The sequence below is a fragment of the Neoarius graeffei genome, chromosome 9, assembly GCF_027579695.1.
Source record: "Neoarius graeffei isolate fNeoGra1 chromosome 9, fNeoGra1.pri, whole genome shotgun sequence".
NCBI lineage: Eukaryota > Metazoa > Chordata > Actinopteri > Siluriformes > Ariidae > Neoarius > Neoarius graeffei.
The window spans coordinates 47,214,055-47,234,841 of NC_083577.1; the positions used below are offsets into that span (position 1 = coordinate 47,214,055).

Consider the following 20,787-nt stretch of genomic DNA (forward strand, 5'->3'; position numbering starts at 1 on the left):
CTAGTTTTGAAAGGAGTCCTTCTTGTAAAAGTAACATTACATACTTAAATATTTACTCTTGTACTTCATTAGAACAAATTATTTTACCTGCTGAGTCAAAAAACAGGAAAGCGGTTGTTCTTTGTTCTACCCATGTGTCAGATTTATAGTATATGTACTCATGATATCAGACTTTTTTGTTGTTGTTTTCCTAGGTTTCTATACCACACACTCACATGTGATTATCTATTTGAAGAAATGTAAAAGGGTACAACAAAATAATTTTGTGATATGATGATAAATAGTTCAATTTATATAGCGCCTTTCTCAAAACCCAAGGTCGCTTTCTGTAGCTGCTTTATCCTGTTCTACAGGGTCGCAGGCAAGCTGGAGCCTATCCCAGCTGACTACGGGCGAAAGGCGGGGTACACCCTGGACAAGTCGCCAGGTCATCACAGGGCTGACACATAGACACAGACAACCATTCACACTCACATTCACACCTACGGTCAATTTAGAGTCACCAGTTAACCTAACCTGCATGTCTTTGGACTGTGGGGGAAATCGGAGCACCCGGAGGAAGCCCACGTGGACACGGGGAGAACATGCAAACTCCACACAGAAAGGTCCTCGCCGGCCACGGGGCTCGAACCCGGACCTTCTTGCTGTGAGGCGACAGCGCTAACCACTACACCACCGTGCGGCCCCGCTTTACAATTATAGGGGAAAAAAAAGTCCACCAAATAAAGGTCAGGATGTCATTCCAATGGTGTAGCAGCTACAGTCCCACCAAAAGGTGCACGATAACAAGTCCCACACTGCCAGCACAGCCGCCGCGATGCCGCCGGGCAACATCACTCGGAACACCACGCCATGGATCCACAAAGCGAGCACAGATGCACCGCCACGCAGAGCGCTGGTATGTCCCAAACCGCCTGCACAGCTGCTGTGACGCTACCGAGCAACATCGCTCAGAACATCACGCCAAGCACTAAAGCACCGCTGCACAGAGCGCTGGACAACCATGATGTTAAAATGAGCAATACGCTCACTGCAGTCCATAGCGAGGAGCACAGGCATCACCCATGGCGAACCAAGGCCTGGAGGGAACCGACGCCCAAAACTGGGTCCGGAGCTACACCACAACCGGCAGACAAAAACAAACATCAAACTACACAAAAAAGAAAAGAAATTATTATTATTATTATTATTATTATTATTATCACTCAAACCACATTTGATTCATGTAACAGGTTGAGCCCCCCCCCCCAACAACGGATTGAACATTTTTCATGCTTTCTATGAATTAAATTCTTTATACTAAAAGGTGCATACTGGCCACAACATACACTATATTGCCAAAAGTATTCGCTCACCTGCCTTGACTCACATATGAGCTTACTGTAAGTGACATCCCATTCCTAATCCATAGGGTTCAGTATGACGTCGGTCCACCCTTTGCAACTAGAACAGCTTCAACTCTTCTGGGAAGGCTGTCCACAAGGTTTAGGAGTGTGTTTATGGGAATTTTTGACCATTCTTCCAGAAGCGCATTTGTGAGGTCACACACTGATGTTGGACGAGAAGGCCTGGCTCTCAGTCTCCGCTCTAATTCATCCCAAAGGTGTTCTGTCGGGTTGAGGTCAGGACTCTGTGCAGGCCAGTCAAGTTCATCCACACCAGACTCTGTCATCCATGTCTTTATGGACCTTGCTTTGTGCACTGGTGCACAGTCATGTTGGAAGAGGAAGGGGCCAGCTCCAAACTGTAAAAACAGTCTGCATGCCTCGGTGCTTGATTTTATACACCTGTGGTCATGGAAGTGATTGGAACACCTGATTCCGATAATTTGGATGGGTGAGCAAATACTTTTGGCAATATAGTGCATCTCCTCTCGTACACTTTTCCTATTACCATTCTTCGCATGATCTGTGCGTGGTCCTACTGTTTATAGACTATTTATGTGGCTTGGTCTACTAATTTGCACAGCTATTATTTATTTAACAATATATGCAGTTATATAATTTTAGCATCCTGAATTTCAATTTCTTGGTGAAATGATTATTTAAGGAAATGGCATGTTTTAATGCTATTTTAATGCAATCACAGTGCTCATGATGCAATCAAGACGCATGAAACTACCAGGAGTGAACAGCTGTCCATCTTGTCTGTCCATTTGGGATTGAAGCCTCAATTTAGCGACCTTATAGCACTGACTCTACAGTGACTTTCTTCTAAAAGCAATGCAGTCAACTGATTGTGCTGCATGTGTCTGTTACTTTCTCGTTTGTGTAAAAAAAAAAAAGCCAGCATTGATGCTTCTCTGTTCTATTATTAAATTCAAAAAATGATGTACCTTTGTCACCTCACCAGAAACTACTGGAACGCTGTGCTTCCCCCCCCCCCCCCCCTTCCCCTCCGTTCCAACATAGATTTAACATTTGTGTATTGTGCAGTTATCTAACTTATACTAGTGCTTTGCTACCAGTCTGTCCACTAGAGACCTGAATTTTCAGTTACTAATCCATAGATGACTTTCACTGTGGCAGCATGGTGCCGCTGCCTCCTTATTATTTGTCTTGAAACTGAATGTGTTATTTTCCTACATCTCCTCTTTATCAGTCTTGCCTTTTGCCAGTGGGCTTAGGTGGGGTTTACATTAGACCGTATCAGCGGATCATCAGATTAACGTTTTTAAAACGATTAGTGTGCACACAGCAACGCCAATACACGATTCGCGTGCACACAGCAACGCCAGTACACGGATACGCTCGGCTCCGCAGGCATCCTGCGCTCCAAATCACTCCGCCCTGAACAGCGAGTGCCCTCTGGAGGGTGCGCACTCCGGCCCTGCGCAGCTCACAGAGCGCGCGAGTGAAGCGCACGAGCAGTGATTTGGGACTGAGCCGCTGTGTGTGTGATCTCAGTGCATGTCGGGCATGAGCGTCACTTACCACTTGCAAGTGGAAGGATGGCAAGCCTAAAGACAATCATAACTACACAATGGGCAGTATTTGCATCAGTATTTGCAGTATTTTCATACTTTTATAATCTGTAATGAAAGGTGATACAAGGCGGAAGTCCGCGCCGTTTTTCAGCAGTCGCGTCACATGACCAACGCCAGCGAATCAGGAAGGTGGATGTCACAGTGACGTTGTCCAATGACGACGCCAGCTAGAGCTCAGCACATCGTATCCGCGTATTCTCAATGTTTACACAGTACCGGACCAGACACGATCTGGATTGAATACGTGGACCCTGGCGGTTTCCCGGCGTTTGCAGGCGTTTTAATGTAAACAGACAGTGCATCCGCGAAGAAAACGAGACAGATACGGTCTAATGTAAACTTGGCCTTAGTGAAGAGGTGTGTGTGCGTGCGCATGTGCTTGTACATGCTACATATTAAGGACCAGAATACATTTGTTTTATTGATTGTTGCAGGAAATGTGCTCGTGTTTGGACAATTATTTCATACTACTAGTTTTGTAACCTGCTGATGCAAACTGATACATAGCCCTTTGCAGTGTATTGAAGCATTTTTGCCTTTATTTTTTTTTTCTTTTCTTTTTAGTGGATCAGATCTATCACTTGGCCTCTCCTGCATCACCTCCCAATTATATGTATAATCCCATCAAGACTCTAAAAACCAACACGATTGGCACTCTTAATATGCTTGGTAAGTTTTGTCACACAGTGTTCACATCATGCGATAGCAGAGTGTACACAGAGTGTTTTTATGTGCGTGTCCTGAAAATGAGAACTCGATCCCCCCCGCGCCTTTCTAGCTGCAGTAGCAATCTTTTGTTACTCTCCAACTTCCAGTGATAAGCGGGTACTGGCTGAGTGAAAGCTCTTCGTTTTTTAATGGCTGTACCTTGAATGCTTGCCTTATCCTTGCATCACTCTGCCTTGACTTGAAGTGTCATTGTGAACACAGGGACATGACATCTTTGTATTTTTCTTCCATTAGAAGAACGAATCACTTTATTACACAAGCAGCCAGGTTTGTTACTAGGAAGTTTCATGATCTCCACTTCAGTGAGATATTTTAAAATAAGAGCTATGAAATATGGCCAGTTGCCTGACAAAAAAAAAGCAAAAAAAAAAAACTGCAGTAGCTTACAGTAAACAACTACCCAGCATTTTTACAACCTCGATTCCAAAAAAAGTTGGGACAAAGTACAAATTGTAAATAAAAATGGAATGCAACGATGTGGAAGTTTCAAAATTCCATATTTTATTCAGAATAGAACATAGATGACATATCAAATGTTTAAACTGAGAAAATGTATCATTTAAAGAGAAAAATTAGGCGATTTTAAATTTCATGACAACAACACATCTCAAAAAAGTTGGGACAAGGCCATGTTTACCACTGTGAGACATCCCCTTTTCTCTTTACAACAGTCTGTAAACGTCTGGGGACTGAGGAGACAAGTTGCTCAAGTTTAGGGATAGGAATGTTAACCCATTCTTGTCTAATGTAGGATTCTAGTTGCTCAACTGTCTTAGGTCTTTTTTGTCGTATCTTCTGTTTTATGATGCGCCAAATGTTTTCTATGGGTGAAAGATCTGGACTGCAGGCTGGCCAGTTCAGTACTCGGACCCTTCTTCTACGCAGCCATGATGCTGTAATTGATGCAGTATGTAGTTTGGCATTGTCATGTTGGAAAATGTAAGGTCTTCCCTGAAAGAGACGTCGTCTGGATGGGAGCATTTGTTGCTCTAGAACAGGGGTCACCAAACTTTTTTTCTCTGGGGGCCACATTGTCGTTCCTGACTGTGATGGGGGCCGGGGTCGGGTCAGCTATATCACATAGAATTGTATGACCCAGACAAATATGACCACCAGCAGGCCTCATTGTGTAGTAGAGATTACTAGCCTGGCACGGCCATCCCCACTACTATATGAGTGATTCCACGCTTATGGGTACTGAAATGGGGACATGAACTTATTCACCTAAAACCATTTCTTTTTTTACCATCAGGTCACAAAACATGTAATCTTTAATGAATGATATGTTAAAAGATAACTTTAATTTTCTGAGATGTAATAAAAACATATTTATATGCCAAAGTCAAGCCTATGAGTTCCAAAATGATGTCTGTTACATTACTTCTGTTACGATTGTCCATCTCGCGTCTGTTACAAATTAATTACAATCTAGCTATATACCATGTTAATCTTATTGAAAGAATGTGTATGTTTATTCTACTACACATGTTTATTAATTATATTTGCTAAAACATCACCTTCCTATGTTTCAAAAAGTAATTCTACATTGTTAAAATTGAGAATATATATGTCCACAACACTTCTGTTACGTTCTGACTTTGGCATATAAATATGTTTTTATTACATCTCAGAAAATTAAAGTTATCTTTTAACATATTATTCATTAAAGATTACATGTTTTGTGACCAGATGGTAAAAAAAAGAAATGGTTTTAGGTGAATTTTTAAAAATAAGTTCATGTCCCCATTTCAGTACCCATAAGCGTGGAATCACTCATATCCATACTACTATATCAACACTTGATTCCTGGCACATTTGTTTATCTTTACTGGTGGTTTGCAAAAGTAGTAATCGAGTCTTCACACTTTGTTTTAATTTGAAATACCACAGATATTCCATTTATTTATTTTCTAATAAAAATAACATCAAAGCTGTCAAGGAAACATCTGCCTATTTGAGGTGATTGACACTGGCAAAGGTGAGTGGAAAATTATAAATTGTAGGTAGGCCTGTTGATATTATTAATAATATAAATAATAATTGTATGCAGCACTTAATAAAGGTCAAATAAATAGGCCTATAAAATAAATACATTTTAAAAAACAGTGAAATTATAATAATATGAGCAATAGATCAATAGATCACAGCAGTTGTGCTGTGTCCTGCACGTCATTGCTCTCATCCATGGCCAAAGCAAAAAAACTCGAATTCTGATGCTTTCTCATTCAGCTGGTCATACACGTTGTCCCCCAAATCTTCGGTTCGCCTGGTCATAGTAGGTGCGGAGAGACTCGCCGCCGCGTCGAGCGCATCCTTTTTGTCGGGACACACCACCTCGGCCACAGCAAGCATGCATACTTTAACAAAGTCCCCATCAGTAAACGGCTTTCCATGGGTAGCTAGTAGGTGAGCTACCTTATAGCTAGCTCAGACAGCAGCCTGGTTGATCTGGGTTTGGGGAAGGAATACATTCTGTTGTGCAGCCAGTCCGCATTTCATCCTCCGAATCCTGTCTTCTCTTGTTTGCCCTCGCAAACTAGCATACTCTTTGTGGCGGGTTTCATAGTGACGACGCAGATTATATTATTTGAAAACCGGCACACTTTCTTTACATACAAGATAAACTGCACGGTCCTTACACTGAACGAAAAAATAATCGGTGGCCCACTGTTCTTTAAAAACTCTGCACTCTCCGTCAGCTTTTCGCTTACCACTCGCCATTTTGCTGTCCTGAACACTGACAGTTCTCTGCGCGTGCGCTGCCTGTCACTGCTTGATCGCGAGCATACGACGAAAATTCGGAAAATATGAATAGTTCATTTTATAACTAAATATCAATTTTAATTGATAAAATCAACAAAATACAAGATGCAGACATGTTGTTATTTGCCAAAAAGCAATTTAAAAAATAAGCCATGACCACTTTTGGGGATTGCCTCATAGGGCCGGTTCAAGTGATGGGGGGCAGAGGGGCTGGGGGGCCGGTCAAAAGGGGGTGGCGGGCCGGATCTGGCCCGCGGGCCGTAGTTTGGTGACCCCTGCTCTAGAACCTGGATATACCTTTCAGCATTGATGGTGTCTTTCCAGATGTGTAAGCTGCCCATGCCACACGCACTAATGCAACCCCATACCATCAGAGATGCAGGCTTCTGAACTGAGCACTGATAACAACTTGGGTCGTCCTTCTCCTCTTTAGTCCGAATGACACGGCGTCCCTGATTTCCATAAAGAACTTCAAATTTTGATTCGTCTGACCACAGAACAGTTTTCCACTTTGCCACAGTCTATTTTAAATGAGCTTTGGCCCAGAGAAGACGTCTGCGCTTCTGGATCATGTTTAGATACGGCTTCTTCTTTGAACTATAGAGTTTTCGCTGGCAACGGCGGATGGCACGGTGAATTGTGTTCACAGATAATGTTCTCTGGAAATATTCCTGAGCCCATTTTGTGATTTCCAATACAGAAGCATGCCTGTATGTGATGCAGTGCCGTCTAAGGGCCCGAAGATCACGGGCACCCAGTATGGTTTTCCGGCCTTGACCCTTACGCACAGAGATTCTTCCAGATTCTCTGAATCTTTTGATGATATTATGCACTGTAGATGATGATATGTTCAAACTCTTTGCAATTTTACACTGTCGAACTCCTTTCTGATATTGCTCCACTATTTGTCGGTGCAGAATTAGGGAGATTGGTGATCCTCTTCCCATCTTTACTTCTGAGAGCTGCTGCCACTCCAAGATGCTCTTTTTATGCCCAGTCATGTTAATGACCTATTGCCAATTGACCTAATGAGTTGCAATTTGGTCCTCCAGCTGTTCCTTTTTTGTACCTTTAACTTGTCCAGCCTCTTATTGCCCCTGTCCCAACTTTTTTGAGATGTGTTGCTGTCATGAAATTTCAAATGAGCCAATATTTGGCATGAAATTTCAAAATGTCTCACTTTCGACATTTGATATGTTGTCTATGTTCTATTGTGAATACAATATCAGTTTTTGAGATTTGTAAATTATTGCATTCCGTTTTTATTTACAATTTGTACTTTGTCCCAACTTTTTTGGAATCGGGGTTGTACATAATACCAATAGAATATTCAATAAGGCGGTATTTAGTTAATTTAATGATTTGAAGTTACAGTATATTTCAAAATCTATCAGCAGCTCTTTCATGTGTACAAAAGTATTTACACCCTGTTTTAATTTTTTCCCCCAATTAACCACTCTTGCTACTTTTTGATGTTAATTCAATGGGGTATTCAAGAAAATGTAACAGAACACACTTTACATTGGGACCATCAGGAATTTTTAGTAATATAAAAAAAAAAATTGCAGTTCTGCATTATTAGGGGTGTGTATATTTCCTCCGAAGATAATACAGACCTGCCAAGCGTTACACATTTTGTGTAGAAACTCTGCATTTTAACATCAGCATGTGCTGCTTCATGTTATCACTCAAAAATACTTTCACCAATAAAAGTGGCAGATGAGCCAAACACCATGTGAATCTGGAATGATTTATGCAGCTGTATCGAAATCTACGATATTAACTGATCCCCTGAAAGCTCTGCCACCGTCCTGCAATCTCGCGTTAGTAATCTCATCTCCCTTGTATGGTGTCACTTGAAAGATTCAAGCATCGAGTTTGTTCATGTGAAATAAAATCTATAAGTATATTTGATTGTCCGTATTAGATAAGTATATATTTATATTAATAATTAATCCCTTATTAATCCCTAATTAATGTTATTACTTAAATCTTTCAGCTGAAAATAGTTTAAAATAGCACTTTTGAAGTCATTTAAGACGTGAGAGAGAATTTTAGTAATAACTATAAAGTGATAAAAAAAATATTGCTGTTTGCTCTCCTGTGCCACTCAGCACTGACTCAGACAGTGCTTTCAAGCCCATTGTAAGCCTTCTGGAATTCTGGATTCATATTCACTAAAACGGGTGACTTCTTGTGGCTCATGATTACTATATTTAGTGTAATAAAGCACACAATTGATCCAGCTGACAAGAGGATTGATTTTTCTTGTCTCTATTCTCAGGGCTGGCGAAACGTGTGGGTGCTCGACTACTTCTTGCATCCACGTCAGAGGTTTACGGAGGTATGGGAGTATCATGTATAATGAAAGTGTTTTTTTCTAAGCATTCCACATGTAAAGACAATCAAAATCAAGTAAGGTGCATTACAATGTCCGAGTACTTCAGACATCTTAAATGAAATTTGTCATCTTGCTTTTTAAAGACTGCTATTATGTTTTTTTTTCCTCTCAGTTTGAAACTTAGAGATGAATAGTTTAAGAGGATTAGTCTTAAAGGAACAGTCCACCGTACTTCCATAATGAAATATGCTCTTATCTGAATTGAGACGAGCTGCTCCGTACCTCTCCGAGCTTTGCGCGACCTCCCAGTCAGTCAGACGCGCTGTCACTCCTGTTAGCAATGTAGCTAGGCTCAGTATGGCCAATGGTATTTTTTGGGGCTGTAGTTAGATGCGACCAAACTCTTCCACGTTTTTCCTGTTTACATAGGTTTATATGACCAGTGATATGAAACAAGTTCAGTTACACAAATTGAAATGTGGCGATTTTCTATGCTATGGAAAGTCCGCACTATAATGACAGGCATACTAACACCTTCTGCGCGCTTCGGCAGCGCATTGATACGGAGCTCAGATATCAATGTGCTGCCGAAGCGCGCAGAAGGTGTTAGTACGCCTGTCATTATAGTGCGCACTTTCCATAGCATAGAAAATCGCTACATTTCAATTTGTGTAACTGAACTTGTTTCATGTCACTGGTCATATAAACCTATGTAAACAGGAAAAACGTGGAAGAGTTTGGTCGCATCTAACTACAGCCCCGAAAAATACCATTGGCCATGCTGAGCCTAGCTACATTGCTAACAGGAGTGACAGCGCGTCTGACTGCATCTGACTGACTGGGAGGTCGCGCAAAGCTCGGAGAGGTACGGAGCAGCTCGTCTCAATTCAGGTAAGAGCATATTTCATTATGGAAGTACGGTGGACTGTTCCTTTAAACTTATTCAACTGCAATTATTGTTGCTTTTCAGTGAAGCTTTTGAGAAAACTGTGCTTTAGGACACTGATGTGATTTGAAACAAATGGACAAGTGTTGAGATTTGAAGCTTGAGGACAGGCTTAATGACCATCTCACTCTGACACTCAAATTGATTCTCTTATAATGAAACACACACACACACTGTTGCTGTTTCACAGTCTCCCCTCTCACATCGGTGCATTGTTCAGCTGGCTCGGCTCAGCAGGGTGCGTCAAAGTGAGCCTCCCAGGGCTGTGTACTGTATTTATGCATGTTCATGAGTTTGTAGGGAATCGGACAGCTTATCATATTAGATTAACATGTAGGTAAATGATTTGCCCTGTGTGTTTGTATATATTTAGATCCGGAGGTGCATCCTCAGAATGAAGACTACTGGGGTCATGTGAACCCAATCGGACCAAGGGCTTGTTATGATGAAGGGAAGCGTGTGGCTGAAACTATGTGTTATGCGTACATGAAACAGGTATGTCTGAGAGTGTTACTTGGAATAATTAATTTCTATAGCATGCTTTTGCTGGCAGAGACAGGTGAGGGAGGAAAGAGAGGAAACTGGTCTTAAAAGGGGACAAAGAATACGAGTTGAGCAAACTAAAGGATCTTAGCCTCATGTTTATTTGGTAGCAGATCTCACAACCTTTACATAATTTTGTGTAAAGAACATCTGCATGTTCTTTTGTGATTATTAATAATTTTTAAATCTTGTTACATATGAATCCCTGAGAGTGTCAGAAGTTACACACAGATTACAGTAATAGGAATCACAATGACACATCACATTTTAACTCCAAGAGATTGCGCAGACCCAAATAATTGAGCAAATCATTAAACGTAAACATACCTTTATCTCTCTAAGCAGGAAGTGGATGCCCACCAGACAGGAGACTGTAGTTATTCCTGAATGGTGTGGATGAACAGAATTTATGTGGTATCCAGACTCTCTAAGGCCCTCCCTTTATTTTATCAGCTGCTTACCAAGCCTTTTGAGTAGTAGTAATAATGGAAACAAATCTAAATGAAAGTTTCTTTTGGTATTAAACTGGCCAGAGCATTTATGGGCATAATGTTTCATTTAGTCCAGTTGATCTTGTAATCAGAGATGGATCTGAGTTCATCAAATAGTTGAAGAATGTATTAAATTGAGGAGTAGACATGGGACAAGTATTTGCACATCATCTGCAAATAAGGAGCTGTGATGGTTGTTGCCATGCAGAGTTGCAGGATTTATCAGACAGCTTTGTCTAACAGCTTGAGCCAGTGTCTTGAAGTTCAGAGCAAGTAAGGTGCGTCATCATCGGGATTCAGACACTTGCTGTCTCATCTCATTATCTGTAGCCACTTTATCCTGTTCTACAGGGTCGCAGGCAAGCTGGAGCCTATCCCAGCTGACTACGGGCGAAAGGCGGGGTACACCCTGGACAAGTCGCCAGGTCATCACAGGGCTGACACATAGACACAGACAACCATTCACACCTACGGTCAATTTAGGCTACATCCACACGACAACGGCAACGAGATTTTATTAAAAAAAATATCGCGTCCACATGGGCAACGGATCAGTAAAATATCAGGTACATATGGCAACGCAACGCTTGCTGAAAACGATGCAATACACATGCCAGACCTCTACGTGCGCTGTAAGACGGTTCCATCGGAGACACCAGAACAATAGAAGAATTAGGACGCATGCGCATAAACCCCTTCTACCCGGCGTGAAGCACTCACAGGAACAAGCACACAACAACAAGAAGACGATGGCTGCGACTACGTGAGGAAATCATGCCTTCTGTGTGTACAAATTAGTTTTATTAGTGTGCATAGTTTTATATAACTTAATTTTCTTATTGTGTGTGAACATTTTGAAAAGCATTTTTATATAATTTATATAACTTTTTATATTGTGTGTGAACATTTTGAAAAGCAGTCTTATCCAATAAAAAAAGAAATTCAAGAAATGGTTCAGTTACTTGTTTATTTAAAAGAAAAGCTGTATACAAAAGTGAATGCAATGCAGTGGTTCATACAAAACAGCGAGAGTGCTGCTTGTTCTAGTCATGTGGTTGTGACATCATCGTAAACAAATCCGTTCTACTCATCCAGACGACTTCGCAACGGCGCCGTTGCCAGATTTTTCCACTCTGGAGCCCGTTCTCGTTTTGGGGCACCCAAAACGCCGGTGCCGTGTGGACGCCAGGCCGAAACGATAAACAACTTTATCAGATTCACCTGAATCCGTTGCCGTGTGGACAGCCTCTTAGAGTCACCAATTAGCCTAACCTGCATGTCTTTGGACTGTGGGGGAAACCGGAGCACCCGGAGGAAACCCACGCAGACACGGGGAGAACATGCAAACTCCACACAGAAAGGCCCTCGCCGGCCACGGGGCTCGAACCCGGACCTTCTTGCTGTGAGGCGACAGCGCTAACCACTACACCACCGTGCTGCCCGACATTTGCTGTATCAAAAATATTTTTCCTAGAATAGGTAGAAAGTAAACTGTAAATGTTTGTCATTTTGATTTTTCAGTAACTGCATAGTCTGTAGAGCTCCACTGCAGAATAACAGAAACAAACAGCAAAACACTCCATGGAGCTCACACATGCCGTTTGGGGTGAACAGAAAACTGTACTTTTTATTTTGCCCCAACTGTTCCTTTAAAAAAATAATAAATTTTAATGCTTAGTCAATTCTGCTCTCTCATTGTCTGTGGTACACAGTTTCTTCCAAAAATATTGGCGTAGTGGGGGCGCCGTGGCTCAGGTGGATAAGGCGCTATACGATAAATCTGGGGACCCGGGTTCGATTCCGACCTGAGGTCATTTTCTGATCCCTCCCCATCTCTCTCTCCCGCTCATTTCCTGTCTCTACACTGTCCTATCCAATAAAGGTGAAAAAAGCCCCAAAAAATATCTTTAAAAAAAAAAATATTGGCACAGCAAGGCCAATTCTTTTGTTTTGCTATTCACTGAAGACATTTGGGTTTGAAACCAAAAGCTGAATCGAAGAGAACAGATCAGAATTTCAGCTTTTATTTCCTGATATTTACATCTAGATGTGTTAACTTGCAACATGGCACTTTTTTTGTTTGAACCCACCCATTTTTCCAAGTGATCAAAAATATTGGAACATGTGACTTACAAGTGTTTCTTGTGGTGTATGTGTGCCCTGGTAAATCATTACATTAATGGCATTTAGCAGACACTCTTATCCAGAGCGATGTACAACATGCGCAGAGCAGCCCGGGGAGCAGTTGGAGGTTAGGTGACTTGCTCAAGGGCACTTCAGCCATTCCTGCTGGTCCAGGGAATCAAACCAGCAACCTTTTGGTCTCAAAGCTGCGTCTCTAACCATTAGGCCACAGCTTCCCCCAGACTGATTGCTTAAAAAAAAAAAAGTAATAGCCCTGAATGTCTACTCTTGGTTTGAGCCCTGGGTTTTGCATGTGAAACTGCATTTCTTGTTAAAAAGGATGAACCAACATGAAGACCAGAGAGTTATTTATGGGAGAAGAGTAAGCCATTTTGAAGCTCAGGAAATGGGGAAACTCGAGTCATTGCACAAGCTTTGGGCGTAGCCATTATAACAATTTTTAGAATATTCTGAAAAAGAAAACTTACTTCTGGAGGGGACTGTACCTGGCAGATTGTATAATGGCTGACCTGCTAATTTCATTTCCTTACCAGTTGATTATTCTCTCTGCTGAGGACACTATTAAATGAACCAGTTCCATTTTAGTCTAGAAAAAACAGGAACGTGTGATTTTAAGGTAAGAAGTTGTAATCATGGATTGTTTGAGATGTGGCTTGTGTGACTTTTCATATTTACTAAATCCCTTGAGGAATATGATGAGTAGTTTTAAATGGTAAGCTTGGTGGCCTTAAAATGTGCGTGCAGATGTTTATTTCCACGCTGTGAAGGTTGTGCTCTCCATTTTTTTTTTTTACCTTGACAATCTTGCCTTGCTCAAAGCCTTGCAAAGCTGTGACTATCCATCTGCGTGATTGGCAGTAGCCTTTAGTAGATCAGACTGGATCTAGAATATCATTTTCACTTTATTAGTTATTTTCTTATCTCCTTGAGCACATCCGGAGCCATGCTTGTTGTGTAATGTCATCACATTCTTTATCTCAGCCTTTGATGCATGCATAGAACTGCATGACCGTCATGGAGAGATTTTCAGAAGGACAGATAACAGAATTTACCAGAGTTTAACATGTATTCTCTTTTTGCCTTTTACAGGTCATTGATTTCAGACTGTGTAAAATTAGCAAAAATTAGAGCACAAAATACAGACTTGTAGATTTTCTTGTTTGTGCTTTTTTTTTTAAATAATTTGTGTTCCACTTTAATAAATTTAAAATGAGTATTCATATTAAAAAAAAATCATCAATACTATCCAAATACCACAGGTTACTTTTTTAAAAGTTGTTTTTAAGACAAGTTGCCTTCATCTCATTGTCACTAACGCGAAAAAGAGATGAGGCTAAAACTCCTTTGTTGAAACAGAAGCTAACTTTGATGGAAAGTTATGTTGGTTGACCATTAGAATTGAGTTCAGAGAGTTTTCACATGGGTTGTTTTTCTTCTAAATGTCTTCCTAATGATTTCCTGATATGAGTCAAATCCTCCAGCTATTTAAACATCCATAAATCCTCCATTTAAATCATGCTTTTTTTTTTTTTTAATTCTTCATGAACTGTTTTTGGCCATATCTTTTAGAAATGAGGTACAAATACATAATGCCAGTATTAGTGTTACAGTACAGTATTAGATATTGCTATTATTGCTCCTTTTTGCCTTTTTAATCCTCTGTTAAATTGGGGAATGCATTGGAGCAGCATTTATAAAAGAAAATATAGATTTGTCACCAGTGAACCCCTGTGTCGCCTCAGGCTAGTCTCTTATTAACAAACTGTCATCACATATTTGAAGTTCTCCTACCATCTCTTTGTCTAATCAGGTTATAATCAATTGCATCTCTCTCGTTCAGTATCATGCTAGCTGAATAGAATATATCTGATATACCACTCAACGCTAGCCATTATATATATATATATATATATATATATATAAAAATAAAATAGGGCGGCACGGTGGTGTAGTGGTTAGCGCTGTCGCCTCACAGCAAGAAGGTCCTGGGTTCGAGCCCCGTGGCCGGCGAGGGCCTTTCTGTGTGGAGTTTGCATGTTCTCCCCGTGTCCGCGTGGGTTTCCTCCGGGAGCTCCGGTTTCCCCCACAGTCCAAAGACATGCAGGTTAGGTTAACTGGTGACTCTAAATTGACCGTAGGTGTGAGTGTGAATGGTTGTCTGTGTCTGTGTCAGCCCTGCGATAAGCTGGCGACTTGTCCAGGGTGTACCCTGCCTTTCGCCTGTAGTCAGCTGGGATAGGCTCCAGCTTGCCTGCGACCCTGTAAAACAGGATAAAGCGGCTAGAGATAATGAGATGAGATATAAATAAAATAGGGCGGCACGGTGGTGTAGTGGTTAGCGCTGTCGCCTCACAGCAAGAAGGTCCTGGGTTCGAGCCCTGGGGCCGGCGAGGGCCTTTCTGTGCGTAGTTTGCATGTTCTCCCCGTGTCCGCGTGGGTTTCCTCCGGGTGCTCCGGTTTCCCCCACAGTCCAAAGACATGCAGGTTAGGTTAACTGGTGACTCTAAATTGACCGTAGGTGTGAATGTGAGTGTGAATGGTTGTCTGTGTCTATGTGTCAGCCCTGTGATAATCTGGCGACTTGTCCAGGTTGTACCCTGCCTTTCGCCCGTAGTCAGCTGGGATAGGCTCCAGCTTGCCTGCGACCCTGTAGAACAGGTTAAAGTGGCTACAGATGATGAGAAATAAAATAAATTTTGTGTTTGTGTGTAATAAGCCTGCTTTTTGTTCTTCAGGAAGGGGTGGAGGTGCGAGTAGCACGGATCTTCAACACGTTTGGTTCTCGCATGCATATGAACGATGGGCGGGTGGTTAGTAACTTCATCTTGCAGGCTCTACAGGGCGAGCCCCTAACGGTGAGCTTCCACACACTGCTCTAAAGTAACATGCTGTACTGGTGGCCCAGGTTTTTTTTTGTTTGTTTATTTTTTTTTAAATGTTGCACCACAATTTAACATGCTGTAATAACTCTCTGTTTAATGTATTAAGAATGGACCTCTAATGTTTTTTAAGTATGTGCCTTTTTTTTTTTTTAAATAAAGGTTTATGGTTCAGGCTCGCAGACCAGAGCATTTCAGTACGTGAGGTAAGCCATCAGAATGTTTTACATTTAACATTTGCTCACAAGTGTTCACTGTGGTCTGACTTGTGCTATAGGTCACTACACTGCATGTTTCAGTGTATGCTTTATTTCAATATTTTGGTTCCAACCAACTGCCATGTTTATTGTGTGTACGTATAGCACCGGATAAGAAAAATATACAGTATTGGAGATTTCTATTTCTGTTTGAATTTATATGTTTAAACATTTCATCATTCAATCAACAAACCACTGAATAATTTGATGGTTTCTAAAAATCACTGAAAAGTTCACTTTAATGAAATACTCATGAGGCAATAGCTGATAATTTAGGAATATTGATCAACAAAATGAGGACTGAAAGATGGGTCATGGTTGAATAGCACTTGATTTTCCTGAAATTCAATTTCAGCAACAACCCACCAATTCTGGGGGTGGCCAGAGTTCTGCCCCAAGTTTGTATGAATTTCTGCCAAGGCTAGTGAGCCATTATAGGCATTATTAAAAACCTTACTGTCTCCCCAATGTAAGCATTTTTATTTGAACATGCAGGGTTTGCGTAATTAGTTTTGCCTGAAGAGAGCAGCAAGAACATTGAATGCAATTCTGTCTTTTGAAATGATTTCAGAGAAAATTTGGCCTAAAGTTTAAGAAGCAGCCTTGGGCCCAAAGGGTTGCTCGTTCGATCCCTGGACAGTCAGGAAAATCCATGGCTGAAGTGCCCTTGAGCAAGGCACCTAAATCCCAACTGCTCCCCAGGCGCATGCACACATATACACTGTATTTGTGTGTGCTCGTTGTACGTCGCTCTGGATGAGAGCGTCTGCTAAATGGCTGTAATGTAATGTATTTTTAAAATACATAAAAAATTTGCATGGGCTCAGTCCTAAGGTTTAGAATCATGCTCATGCCACATGAGAGCTCCATGTTCAGTATCGTATCTCAATATGTACAGATGCAGACATTGAAAAGCATGGAGTATTTCTGTGGGTACGTAGTCTCATTCCGTCAAGTTTGAAATCTCTTGTTTTTTTTTTTTATTATTTATTTCACCCAAACTACCCAACACTGCATCTTTGTAAACATTCAACACAAGGATCTTTTTATAGTGAGTCATTGTTCCCAAGATACAGGTTATAAGATGTGGGCTGCCTGTACTATTGGCTAAATCGATGAAAGCATTCATTCTGCAGAAAAAAGGTGTATAGGTTATGACCAAAGCTGTTCCAAAATAGGAGCCTGTCGGGGTCTAGCAGCTCTTTAGGGAGGTCTGGCAGGCAGGATTTTCCTCTAATAGAATTTTTTTTTTGAGGCAGAAAAAAAAAAACACGCTCACAAAAAAATTATTGAATTTCCAGTATACTATTTTATCTCATCTCATCTCATTATCTCTAGCCGCTTTATCCTGTTCTACAGGGTCGCAGGCAAGCTGGAGCCTATCCCAGCTGACTACGGGCGAAAGGCGGGGTACACCCTGGACAAGTCGCCAGGTCATCACAGGGCTGACACATAGACACAGACAACCATTCACACTCACACTCACACCTACGGTCAATTTAGAGTCACCAGTTAACCTAACCTGCATGTCTTTGGACTGTGGGGGAAACCGGAGCACCCGGAGGAAACCCACGCGGACACGGGGAGAACATGCAAACTCCTCACAGAAAGGCCCTCGCCAGCCACGGGGCTCGAACCCGGACCTTCTTGCTGTGAGGCGACGGCGCTAACCACTACACCACCGTGCCGCCCATACTATTTTATATTATTTGAAAAATTGGCAGTAAAGTCAGTTTGTATCTCCTGAGAATTTTGCTTCTGGTCATTGTCTGATGGGGTAAGAAAGTTCTTTGTCACAGCATAACTTTAAAATACATCAAAATTTGCAGCGTTGAGGACAACTATGGGTAGTGTTACCAGTTTGAAAGTGTTTGGAAAGTAACCGTTGAGAAGCTATTGTAGGACCAGCGATTTAAAAAACTGCAGTTTGATACTTTAAACACCATCGTGCATAGTGGTAGTTCTGCTAAACCTACACTGTATATAAAATATAGATAGCTGTTAAAATTACAGGATTTTATGAGGTAAAAAGAAATTAACCATGTCAGATCATTTTCTAACTTTCACATGATATAACAACAAACTGAAAGTGAAAAACAAATAGTAATATTTTTGGGATTAAAAAAAAATTATAATTACCTGGTTGTTTAAAGGGGGAATGTGACTGTTCTCAGAATTAACCAGTCACATTCAAACTCCTGTCTAAAGTAATTACACTGCAACCCTGCTATAACGAACTCCTTGGGGGATGTGCAAATAGTTCATTATACCGAAAAGTTTGCAATACTGAAATGGATCCACTTGTCACACCAAACACTCACTCTTGTGTAAAACAAAACCAAGAGCAATCAGTCAAGGAATAATGACAGAAGAGCTTTCTTTTGAAAGTCCTCATGTACTTTTACAAGACCTCATATGCTCTGAAAAGACTTTTTGTGTGGAAAATAAAGCATGTGCCATTATGAATTTAGTTTAGGAAATGAGCGATCACATGAGCTAAATAAATGATGTGTGAATAAAAGCACATTCTTGGCATCATGTGGTTTTCATCTGCCATTGCAACATTGGGTGTGTCGTGTCCATTCTTTTTATGCCTCCGCCACTGTAAGGTGCAGGTGTTAGGGTTTTGCTGGGATTCGAACCTGGTTCGTTGGTGTGATAATCCAGCAAACCCCCACTAGGCCACCAGGGGGATGACTCAAATGCAGAGGCGTGAGGCGGAAGTAGAAAAAGAATCAAAAGGTTTATTTAAACTATATACACTATATACAGGGCAAAACAAAAGACAAAAAAAAACCAAAGAGTATAATCCAAAAGAAAAGCAAAGTGCAAAAATTCAAAAGCTAAGAAGATCAAAAAACACAGTACAAAGGAAACTGGAGATAAACATAACAGCACAAAGACTCCGTGACAAGAGGACTGAACTCAGGGGTATAAATAGACAAACTAATTAAGGACACAGGTGAAGATAATTAGGCAATTAACACAAACACAAAACACAGGAACAGTGGCGGCCTCTAGAGGCCAAAATAAACACGACATGAAAAGGAAATAACAGCGGCCTCTAGAGGCCAAAACAGTCCTAGTCCTAACAGGACCCCCCCCTCTAGGAGCGTCTCCTGACGTTCCCAGGGCGATCCGGATGGGCCGAATGGAAGTCCCGACATAGTTCTTTATCAAGGACATCCCGAGCAGGAACCCAGCAGCGCTCCTCAGGACCATAGCCCTCCCAGTCCACCAGATATTGCAACCCGCCGCGGACCCGGCGGGAGTCAAGCAGGCGATTCACAGTGAACACAGTCTGCCCCTGGAAGATGCGGGGGGGTGGGGGGTTCCTAGGGGCAGGGGCATACGTAGACGTCAGTACGGGCCGTAACAGGGAAACATGGAAAGTGGGGTTGATCCTCAGAGTCCGGGGCAACTGGAGCCGGTAGGAGACAGGGTTCACCCTGCGCACCACCTTGAAGGGGCCAATGTAGCGAGGAGCAAGCTTGCGGTTCTCCACCCGCAGTGGAAGGTCCTTAGTGGACAGCCAAACACGCTGCCCAGGGCGGAAAGCGTGTGCAGGTCTTCTATGGCGGTTGGCCTGAGTCTGGTTGGTTCTGGAGGTCTGTATGAGGGTCTTCCTGACCTTGCTCCAGGTCTTGCGACACCGTCTCACATATTGGTTGACCGAGGGCACCCCCGCGTCCTCCTCCTGGTCCGGGAACAGAGGTGGCTGGAACCCGAATTGGCACTGGAATGGCGACAGCTTGGTGGCCGATGACTGCAGGGTGTTGTGGGCGTACTCCGCCCATGGCAGCCAGGTGCTCCACGATGTCGGGTTATCCATAGCCAGGCCTCGCAGGGTGGTTTCCAGGTCCTGGTTGAGCCTCTCCGTCTGACCATTGGACTGTGGGTGAAACCCAGAGGAGAGGCTGGCAGTGGCTCCGATGACCTTGCAGAACCCGTGCCACACTCGGGAGGAGAACTGGGGCCCTCGGTCTGAGACGATGTCCTGTGGAAGACCAAAGACTCGGAAGACATGATTAAACAAAAGTTTCGCAGTTTCAAGAGCAGAGGGGAGTTTGCACAGTGGTATGAAGCGGCAGGCCTTGGAGAATCTGTCAACTAAGACCAAAATGACCGTGTTACCTTGTGACTCAGGGAGACCCGTGATAAAGTCGACTGCCACGTGGGACCAGGGACGCCGGGGAATGGTCAGAGGATGCAGGAGACCCTGGGGACGCTGTCGTGGGTTCTTGGTTCTGGTGCAAACCTCACAGGACAGGACAAATGACCTTACTTCCTTCTCCATGTTAGGCCACCAGAAGCGTCTTTTCAGGAAGTCCAGGGTCCTCCGAGCTCCCGCGTGGGCGGTGAGAGGGGAAGAGTGACCCCACTGGAGAACCTTGGCCCGGGCTTGATGTGGGACGTACAAGAGGCCTGGTGGCCCCGTCCCAGGACCGGGGTCCTGGCGTTGGGCTCGTCGGACAGCCTCCTCAATACCCCAGCGGACAGGGGCCACAATCCGGGACACAGGGATAATAGGCCCGACTTCATTCTCCCTGTTAGTGGCAGAGAACAGTCTGGACAGTGCGTCAGGTTTGGTGTTCTTGGAGCCGGGGCGGTATGAGAGGGTGAAGTCAAACCGACTGAAAAACAGGGCCCACCTAGCCTGTCGAGGGTTCAGTCTCTTGGCTTGCTGGAGGTACTCCAGGTTCTTGT

The 20,787-nt window shown here is 42.6% G+C and overlaps 1 protein-coding gene across 2 annotated transcripts in view; it reads left to right on the forward strand.

Moving 5' to 3' along the window:
- uxs1 (UDP-glucuronate decarboxylase 1) overlaps window positions 1-20,787 on the forward strand; it is a 76,506-nt gene that overhangs the window by 43,148 nt on the left and 12,571 nt on the right. For both annotated transcript variants that reach the window (XM_060929671.1, XM_060929672.1), the window contains 5 exons: window positions 3,551-3,655; window positions 8,763-8,822; window positions 10,139-10,260; window positions 15,680-15,799; window positions 15,986-16,029. In XM_060929671.1, the coding sequence (XP_060785654.1) occupies window positions 3,551-3,655; window positions 8,763-8,822; window positions 10,139-10,260; window positions 15,680-15,799; window positions 15,986-16,029 (451 nt within the window). The remainder of the gene's footprint in view (window positions 1-3,550; window positions 3,656-8,762; window positions 8,823-10,138; window positions 10,261-15,679; window positions 15,800-15,985; window positions 16,030-20,787) is intronic.